The following is a 10,604-nucleotide window of genomic DNA, read 5'->3' on the forward strand; positions in this document are numbered from 1 at the left end:
TACTGTCTAAAAGTAGCAAAAATATATTAAAAAAGGTAAAATTGCTAAAAATAGCAAATTACTGTCTAAAAGTAGCAAAAAATATATTAAAAAAGGGACAAGAAATACCTAAAAATGGCAAACGACTTAAAGTAGCAAAAAGCTAACTCAAATGAAGAAAATAAGTAGCTAAAAATAGAAAATGACTAAAAGATAAATGTAGAACAGGGTATCTAAAAGTAACTAAACATTACCCACAAGCTAGAAGAAGCAAAAAGCTAACTAAAGGCAGCACAGAGTTAAGCTAAAATTGACAAAAGACTGACTTAAAGTTTCAACCAGCTAGCTAAAACCTAAAAGTAGCAAAATGACAGTTAAAAGTAACATAAGACAAAAACAGAGCCAGTAAAGCACAACGATGTTATTGTATTTTGAAGGGGCAAATATCCCTAAATAAAGTTAAATAATTWGAAAAGCCCAAATGTTACAAAAGCCAGAAGTTGTAGCATCCATCCCCTGAATGAGATTAAAGACTTGATGCAGAAAAAACTAATGTAGCACTAGGTATGCAGAAGTAGTTTTAAAAAAACATGCATGACAAATAAAAAGAGGGAAACAATAATGAGAAGTTATATCAGTGGACTTACTCGTATCGTCCTCCTTGGAGCTGATGGACTCTGTGATGCTGCTCGTTCCATCTCCTTCCTCGTCTTCTTCCTCGTTAATATCTCCATTAGAACAAAGTTCGTGCTCAAGACTRGTCTCTTGGCTTGGAGAGGCACTAATGGAGAACTCTTCCTGAAATTCAATGAATGCCTCACTCCTTTCTGTTAAAAGGTCCCAGCTTTCTGTCGAGTCCTTCTCGTCTWGTTCACCTTTTACCTCTCTCTGACTTTGTGGTGCATCGACTCTGTCCTTTGTTTTGGTTTGAGAAGTCGTGTCCTCGTGATGTGCTGGAGTGTGCTCGTCGATCGGTTGGGGGTGAGACGATGGGACAAAAGAGAGTTTGGGTTTCTTGGAGACTGCTGGGGGCTTCTGTTTGSAGGGAGAACTTTCACAGCTTTGTGGGGGACTGGGCGGTGATTTCCCGTTTTCATTTCCTTTAAACGGAGAGTAACTCTGGTKCTCGGTTTTTCCATTGATGACATCACTATCTGCTGTTTCGCCTGGGATYCTGCAGTCTAGCGACAACTCTTCCAGAAGTTTCGACACAGGCGATGGGGAGGACTTCTGCAAATCCTCCTCTGCGGAGCTGTCCAGCAGGGTGAACACTGCAGGATTCGTTTGGGGGTAGTGTTCCAGGGTCTGAGGTTTCAGACCTTGAATGGTTTCCATTGTCTCCTGAGTTTTGATGTGATCCAATTCACCGTTGATTTGGTTCTCTGGCCGTTTGACTGAACGCAGCTGAACACTCTGCAGGGCGAATGGAGTAATGAGGGGCTTAGTGGACTTTGTTGGGATGGTGGACAGGTCTGGTTTAGGGGCAACCTTCACTGCCTTCTTGGGGGGGAAGGATGCATCTACGAGAGGAGGCAAAGGAGGAGGTGGAGSGGGAGGACTGAGGCTCCCGTTGAAGGATGAACTGGTGTGAATCAGCAGATCGGGGGAGGGAGGAGGAGGGAATTCTGGAGAAGCGCAGCAGGCAGGGAGTGGGCTCGTGGAATCCCCCCACGGGGTGTTGGTGAAGGGGTTGGGGAGTGGTGGGGGAGAGGGGGAGTCTGTATCAGAACTCAGTGGGATTGGTGGAGGGAAGGGTGGAGGAGGGTTGAGAGGGGTGCTGGGAGCTGAGGAGGAGAGAAGCAGCAGGGGAGGAGGAGGAGGAGGAGGTGGGGGAGGACCAGAGCTCTTGAGTGAGTCTGAGGTGTTGGAGGAAAGAGACGTAGAGGAAGAGGACACAGAAACTGAGGACAAGAGAGAAGACTTCCTCTCTGGTACTCTGGGTTTGGGTCGACTGCCGGAGGGAGACCTGCTGATCAGAGCAGGGACAGGGGTTCCAGCTGTGGGGGTGTTGGACTGGCTGGAGTAGCCGCTGGATGGGGAGGTGAGTCTGTGCACCCTGTCTGGTGAGGAGCTGGAGGGTTTGATCTTCATCGACTCCCCTCCCTCCCGACCTGGAGCCCCCTGGGCCTGGTTGTCTCGAGTTTCTCCTCCGTTCTGCGAGGCTTCTGGATGAACCCCGGCCGAGAGGCTTTCTGCGCCCTGCGTTGAAGGAGTCTGCGTCTTCTGGTCCCCGTTGTTGCGAGGGTAGTCCGAATAGTATCCCCAGGAATCYGCATAGTCGGAGCGTAAGCTGCTGGTGTCACTGGGGGTTGGCGTCACGTGGCATAAGGAGTACGCGTTGGATACGCCGCCACAGTTGGCCGCCAGCGACGCTGCAGAGCTGCACGCACTGATGCTGCTGTGACTGCGCGGTCGCAGCACCCAAGGGTCGTCGTAGTCGCTGCTCGGACTGTGAGATGGCGAAGACGGCGAGGCGCCTCTTCCCTTTCCTCCCCTCAGTCCCATCTGTAAGCTCTGCTGCAAGCTGGCAATGAGGGTTTCACTGAGCATACCGTTGGGATGATCGGCTCCGCCGGCGCTGCCGAGAGGCTTTTTCACTCCGGGTTTGCGTCGGAGGGAATCCGTACGAGACGGAGGAGGCGGAGGCTTCTTACACTTACGAAGGGAGATGCTGCGCGACAGGGAGCGGTCGCTGTAAAGGCTCCCCGAGTCCTCCTGATTGGACAGCTCGCGGCACTCGTACATGCTGTGTCGAGCGGCCCGGCCCGCCGCCGCCCCGTGCCCGCTGCCGTGACTCCGAGAGCGCAGGCCCGAGTCCAAGTGCATCGAGGTGAAGTAGCCATCGTTGTCTTGGGAGTACAGGGAGCTGGAGTCCGTTGTGGTCCTGGAGGAGTGGTCCAGGCTGCTGTACAGCTGGTTGATGGGAGTGGAACAGCTGGAGGTGAGAGTGCGGTGTTGAGCGACGACGTTTTCAGGTGTGTCGTAGATCCACTGTTCTTCTGGTGGGCCGCACGGAGGAGTGGGGGCTAAGGTGCTGTGGCTGTGAACGCTGCTGTCTGAGCAATTCAACTCATTGACTGATCCGCTCCCCTGGGCCGGGTGTTTAGGAGTAGAAGTGGCCAAAGCTGGGCAGGTGGAGCTGTGAGAAAAGGGTGTCGGACTGGAGACCAGAGGATCGGTGTTAGTGGGTGGTTGAGGGGCGTTGTACGCCGACATTGGCGAKTGATGTGAAGGAATGGACGTCTTGAGGGTAATGACCTCTGTGGAGCCGGACAGGGTGGCATTGGGGATGTAGGAAGTGGAATAGGCAGCCTGAGGAGAAACCACGCAGGCTACGCTGCCGTCCCACTCACCAGACTGCGTCCCCCTCACCTCCTGGGACTTGGGCCTGGGCAAAGAGTTCGTCCTGGGAGCGTTCCTCATGTGCACCACCGTACTGTCGACCTGAAACTTCCCGATCTGCCGCTGAGGCCGATCGTCGGGCTTGATGGGCGTGCTGCTGTAGATGGGATCCGCGCTGAGGGACACCCTGGCGCCCTGCCGGGGCAGGCTGTGAAAACGTGAGGGGTCTCCGTTGAACTGGTGCATCATCACGACGCCGGAGCTGTCGGTGCTGGAGATGGAGATGCTTCCTGTCGAAGAGGAAGCGGATAAGCCGGCCATCTGAGCGGCGATGCCCTGTCCTCTCTGCGCCCGGATCCTTCTCATGGACGGGGGCACGACCTTCACCTCCTCCGTCTGGCAGCTCGTGTCTCTGGTCTCAGAGTGTCGGAGGGTTGAGTTGACGCTTCCAGCTCGGCCCAAAGTGGAGTACTGTCCCGGAAGGAACATGGAATGCGGCCGAAGCTCTCCACCCCGTGCTTTTATTGCTGAGGAACAAATAGAAAATAAAAATGTGATTGAGAAATCTGTTTTTCTCTTCGTCCAGTACTACATTTTCCCTCTTGTCCAGAACTTCCTCCCTCATAAAACCTTCTTTCCAGCTGCCAGATAAACTGTTCACAGAGAAGCTTTTTAATTAGATTAGTCGTAGCCCTGTCATTTGTGTTAAAAACACCTGGTCTTCTTCATTAAGGAGGAAATGACATGAGAGGAAACAGAAACACGACCGACGCACTCTGAATCTGGCTCTAGCTCGGTCTAATAGAAAAGCCAATCATCTCCTGGGGTCTGGTGAAGCATGTGGCAGCCAACACGTCGGCATCAAAAACACAACGTTACGAAGCTCGAATCTAATCACAAACAACAGACTGTAAACTATGCGCCGACACAAGGACATACACAAACGCAGACACACACTGACCGTACCTGCTGGTGCACAATTTGAACAGATGATGTCTAACGTGTTTCTCATTTGTGGCGTCTCTCCTGGTGTTTGTACACCCAAAAATCAAACACACCTCCTGCGTCCTTTCCCTTCTTCTCTGTCTGTCTCTAAACCACACATACACTCTTCTCCCTCCTTTGCTAAAAGCTGAACTGACAGCTTGGCTGCTGCTGCTGCTGCTGCTACTGCAATAGATTAAGCTGCAGCTCTGGTGCAAAAGGAGGGAGGGAAGAAGCACTGGGACAATTACCCCAGCTCCAGTAATGATGACAGTCAGGTGCCGTGGTGGACGGGGCACAAACCAGACTTTAAAGCCCTTCTCCTATCAGCCTCGGTGACCTCAGAGATGCTGCTACAACATGACATGTAAGTAAACAGTGACGGTGCACCGTCAGAGCACAGCTTAGAGAGCTTAACACCCAATTCAGCTGAGTAAGGCTGGGGGACGTCTGGATCATCATATTTAACATGAACTCCACAACAGTTTAGGAAACATATATTTTTAGAACAACACTATGAAAAGATGATGAGTTTAACTTATATGTGACCCATCATATCGAAATGAGGATTAAGTCAAATCACATTTTCAGATTCTTGGCTTTAAAAGCTACATTTTGATACCTGGATCATTCTGATATCACAAGTAAATCCACATATATGACTTAATTTGTCTTGTTGGTTACAATAATACATAAATATTTGATCTGAAACCTAATTTTATGTAAATTTCATGAGGAATTTTTGATGTCCTTATAAAGAGGAAACCTCAAACTATATTTGAATATTAAGATTTTCCAGATGAAATGAAACAAAACCTTCCTAGCTCACTTTAAAGGCATTTTTCCTCAAAATCAGTGTTTTTGTTGCTACTGCTCAAAAAAAGTGCTTCAAAATTTTGTTTTGTGATTCAGAAAGTTCATTCAGATGATACACTGATAAGGCATTTATTCATTATGTTTTGACAAAATGCAATTTTTTACAAACATTTTAATCAAAACAGTATATTTGCCTATTTCTCCACTTTTAGACTTAATCCTTGTTTTGATATGATTGGTCACATATAAGGGTTGCTGCACAAAACTCGTATCTCAGAAACACCCCAGAACACGAGCCTCTTGTGTTTCAAACCAATAAAAAGTTGAGTTGTAACCACAAAACCGCTGGAAGGGTTTCATAGTTGATTTTTAGCCATGAATGCTTTTTTTAACTGGGTGGAGTAGAGTGGCTGAGGTCATCTGCAGAAAACATCTGTAAGGCTACGATCCAACCTCCCTCCCACTGAAAACAAATGACTCATTACTTGTGGTTGTGAGATAAATAACAGAATGTCTGTTGAAAGTGACGACCAAATGAAAGGTGTTCAGAACTGCAGACTGTTGGAGCTCCGCGGTAAGCCATACCTAGCTCCTGGTTGATGTTGTCAGGCGGCCCTGATATAGTCTTTCTGCGTTTGACCTTCCTGGGCCGGCGGGACATGGTGTCAGTGTTAATGAGGGAGCGGCGGATGCTCGCCTGGCGGTCAAACACTGCCCCTGGTGGCCGGGAGAGCAAGAGAGCGTAGAGCAGGCGGACACACAGGCAAAGAGCAGTTGGTTAGTTGAAAGGAACAAACTCAACAACATGCAGAGGGTTTCAGGTTTTTTTTTTTTTAAGTTGAAACATGCAACATTAACAGGGTGGGGAACACGAGGGTCAGTTCAAACAAGTTACAAGAAAACACCTCACCTCTCCACCTCCATCATGGCTGAATAACACTTAGCTGTGTTTAGCCACATTCATCAAATTTGGTGTGGTAGTAGCTGACCCCAACACTGACAGATCACACATCTTTGTTTTAAACTCTGGCATGAGGCTGAACGATGTGCACTCATTTAAGGAATTATCATTTTTCATTTCGGATGCATTAGTTCAGGCTTTGTGGAGCTTTTTAAAATAATAAAAAAAACAAGCTAATAAAAATGTTGATGCTGAGTGCTCAGAAATTTAATTAATTAGCTTATCTGAGTCTAATATGTAATAATAATAATACATTTTATTTGAATAGTAATATTTTTAAAACTCAAAGACACTTTACAAGACTCAAGCAAATATACACACACATTAGTCAAGTACATCAACAAAATCATAAAAGGAAAACACTTCAAATAAAGACTAGCTTTGTCTGAAATTTATCATTGAACCTGCAAGAAGCAAATACCAAATGTTACACTGGCTTTGCCCAAGTTTCTAACAACTTCTGTTAAATTCCTACAATTAACATTTAAAAGCAATTTAAAAGGTATTTATTAGGTTGTGACATTATTGATTAATCTTTTTAGCTGAATACCTCAAGGATAACTTGGATCTAAATGCTAAAAATGGACTTCTAATAAAATAACTACAATACAGTAAAAAATACACATTTGGATCTTGTTTTCAGAATAGTAGTTTGGTTTGTAAATGTGTGTTTAACAGCAGATTCATAAACAAAGACATTTCTGACTTTAAATCTTGGCAAATTCATTACCAGATATTTGAATGTAAAAACTTGTAAATCAGGGCTTGCCAATTCAAATGAATTCCTCCTCCGCCTCATTCATTTGAATGGCGGACGTTTTAGTGTTAATGTTGGAAACTTCTTTTCTGCCTCAGAGCCTCTTTCCTGTGGGGTTCCACAGGGATCGATCCTTGGACCGCTTTTGTTTTCTTTATACCTGCTTCCTATTATTCGCCTCAAAAAAGGTTCTCTATATTAGCCATAGCTAAAATCTAAAACTGACCATAACTTGACCAATTCTAGCCATATTCAGCTGAAATTTAGTTTGGTGGTAGCCAAGAGAAATCCCCAAAAACTGTTGAAAATAATCCAGCACCAAAAGGCAAGCGTTTCTCCAGGAAGTATTCTAGTTGTACTTTAAACCTTCCTTTGAAATGAATAAAACTGTTGGCATTAGCTACAAAGTCCCTATTTTATGAACTGACAGAAGCATTTTCTTAAACAGAAATATCAAAAATAAATAAATAATTAAATGTTTAGTGCCAACTTTACATTTGAGTAACCGAGGTAGTAACGTTTGTCAAAAACATGCAGTTTATACACACATGCACAGGACAGGATGTATGAGAAAGAGTGCTCAAACACACCATCAGTGTTTCAGGCTCCTCTTTGTCTGAATTCACCTGAGAAGACGTGACGTGTCACTCTGAGCTGCTCGTCTCTGAGCTGCTGACAGAGTGATGGTGTTAAAGAAGCAGAATGTGACATGGAAGGCAGAGAGTGTCCAACACGCCAACTCCAAAGTCCCTGATCTGTATGTGTGTGTGTTGAACAGGCTCGGTAACCTGAAGCGACAGTGGGTGGGGTCGATGCTGTGCGCTCGTGGAGTGGGACCGCATTAAGCTCTCGTTATTATCTGCAGGAGACGGAGACTGAGGTTAACTGGCCTTGACATCAGCCGAAGGTGCTGAGGCTGATTTCTGGAGTCTCGCTCCAAAATAATCTAATGGATAAATCTTAAAAAGAAAAAGAAAAAAATGGGAGCCAGTTTTTTTGAACACTGTGTCTTCATAACACAATCACAAAAAAAAAAAGTCACGCCGACAAGAGGATTGTGTCGACACATCGCGCTGTGTACGCCTGTTCATCTGTCAAACGGCTGGTGAGAAGTCATTGAGAAGCCTTGACCTCTGGACAAGCTGTCAAATGAGTTACACACACACACACACACGCACGCACGCACGCACGCACGCACGCACGCATAAAGAAAGGTGAAGGTCAATCTGAGCGGCGCAATGAGAAGTGACAGGAATGTAGAGGAGGCAGACGTCCATGACTGACAGTTTCACTCTGTGGATGAAGCTGTTTATTCTGCATCCAATCAGCCTCAGAGAATAAAATAAAATAAAAAATCCCAACATTTAACTTGTTTCTCTGTTATCTGTTGAGTTATAGAATTTAAAAGAGACATTTAGCTAAAAAAAAACAGTTTTTGGTTTAAAATTGAAAACCTGTTACTGCCTGCTTCCTACATGTGCTGTTTCTTGACTAAATTAAGTTCTCACATCATGAAATCTATTTAAAAACTATAATGATTAAATATTACACTAATTTAAATTATAATGCAAAAGTTTCTAACCTTTAATAATTTCTTTATGCTTTACTTCCAAGMAGGCAGGTTATGTTGTAGACTTTTAAAGTGGTTTGATCAACAGTTTTTCAGACCTTCTGAAGGTCTCTCTTGGTTTTATTTTGGACTTTGGAGGCTTTTTCTTTCATTTAACAACTCACTATGCAACATGACTTAAACTGATGAAAAAAAAACTATCATTAAGATTTATTGAATAAAACAAACACGATTACAAGTGTTAAATAAAAAGTAATACTCCTTGTACAGAACTAAAATAAATGAAAAGTGACAATTTATTTTCACAAACTTATGAATATTTAGTTCTTGGGAGCAAAATAGTTTTGTGTAGCTGCAACATACCTGTGATGTTGATGGGGACCACGTCTGTTGGCACGGCCTGAGCCTCCTGCCTCATCTTCTCCTCCGGGGTCGGGAGGGGCGCCGCTTTTCTCCACACCACCTGTCCGTCAACCTCCGACACGTCTTCACCCCCTCTCTGTGGCGTCTGGGGTCTCACGGAGAGCTGAGATTTGTCGTCTTCCAATGACGAAGCCGTGGACTGTAAGAGGAAAGTGAGGGTTTAAACCTTAACGTGGCTAGGCCTGTCTCGACAGGAAATAAATACTGAATTTATTCATGTATAATACTAGCAATTTAACCCCAAAAGTAATCCATAAAGTGGGGGGAGTAGTATTATACACAGGTTATTGATGATTAGATGTTTTATGCTTTTTAAGCTAAAAAAATGATGATCGTTTTATACTCGAGATCGTATTATACATGAATAAATACGGTAAATAAAAGATTTATAATTTTAATTTTCCTGCATGTCTGTTTTCCTTGTYTCTCCCTCTTTTCTACTCCTCAGTGTAGGGAGGAGTAACCTCTGTAGCATGACAGACCTGTGAACAGGCATTTAGGTAGAGCAGTGTCTTTTGGTTTTCTGACGCCTTCTTCCAGCTGGTGACGCCCTCAGGGCACTGCGCCTTGGTGTTTAGTTTTTTACCTAAATTTCGCAAACTTCACAAGAAGCACGCAGGTGATCGACATTATTTTATGAAGAATGAAGACAAAGAATAAAATGCGCCGGCTTGGATATATAGGTGGGTAGCGATGTCAGGGTTGGGCGATACTGGCAAAAAAACAAAACAAAACAAAAAAATCAGGATTAATTGTGGCATTTAGCCAATATCAATTATGTTGATTATTCAATGACGATTGCACTTGCATGTAGCCGACATTGTGGCCTTGGTTTGCATTTTCTGGCATTCCTTGTACTCCGATTTATGTTGGTGTTTCAGATGATCAAACATATCTGCAGGGTTAGCATCAGCAGCTCTGCACTGCCATTGCTAGCCTGGTTAAAACCAGACCCTTGTCCTTCACTTTGCTTCGTATGAGGGTCTGGACTTCGGCTATATAGAAGTGATTCTTGCTGGAGGCYTGGCCTCTGCTGAAGTTTAAAATGATTGGATCAGTCGGCTGCAAGTATGTGTGCCAGCTCCACTGTGAAGGAGGCTAAGCTAAGAAGCTAACCGGAAATCGCGTGCGCTGTAAACAACCCTACTGAGAGGAGAAAAGGACCGAGCTGAATGAGACGACTGTAAACGATGCTGCTGCTTTGTCAGASAAATTTAATTTAATTTGGAAGCCTTATCAACACAGACTGGCTTCATTCACTTCCTCCACTGCCATAGCTAAACTAACGAGCAGACATTGCGCAGAAAATTGACATTGTTCAAAACTCCGCCTTCTGTTTGCTGATTGGCCCGGGTAAAATAAACTACAATCYGACACTGCGCAGAAAATTGATGTTCTGTTCTCTGATTGGCCCGAATGAAATGCTCCCGAAGCAATAAATCCCAGACAGAGTAGTGAAAGGAAACGAGGAACTGCGTAGGAAGGCAAGTCCAGGCTACTGCCATTGGGCTTATGTGTCGCACACAAGAATACATCATCACCACTAATTGCAGTTAGTTTCTGCAGGTGTTGTTTTCACAAACTCCGCCCCCAATCCATCTCTAACTTATCGTAAATTTTAGTGAGGGTGATGGCAGATTTTTTTTATGAAGCCTGAGGAAGACACATCCAGAATAAATCGTTTCCACAATCCGTAACCTTTTTTTTTTGCGTACATAAATTTAGTAATCTTACTTAATCTTTGGAAGCAGGGGTGGGGTGTGGGTGGGTAT

General features: G+C 44.9%; 1 protein-coding gene across 1 annotated transcript in view; it reads right to left on the reverse strand.

Moving 5' to 3' along the window:
- Positions 1 to 626: 626 nt before the first annotated feature.
- The window catches only part of nhsl1b (NHS-like 1b), a gene marked incomplete at both ends in the record, with an annotated part of 17,946 nt that continues 7,968 nt past the window's right edge, over positions 627 to 10,604 (reverse strand). Inside the window, 3 exon segments of the mRNA XM_013999714.1 lie at positions 627 to 3,848; positions 5,707 to 5,838; positions 8,773 to 8,971. Coding sequence (XP_013855168.1) covers positions 627 to 3,848; positions 5,707 to 5,838; positions 8,773 to 8,971 — 3,553 coding nt within the window.

This window comes from Austrofundulus limnaeus, unplaced genomic scaffold (assembly GCF_001266775.1).
Source record: "Austrofundulus limnaeus strain Quisiro unplaced genomic scaffold, Austrofundulus_limnaeus-1.0 Scaffold2424, whole genome shotgun sequence".
NCBI lineage: Eukaryota > Metazoa > Chordata > Actinopteri > Cyprinodontiformes > Rivulidae > Austrofundulus > Austrofundulus limnaeus.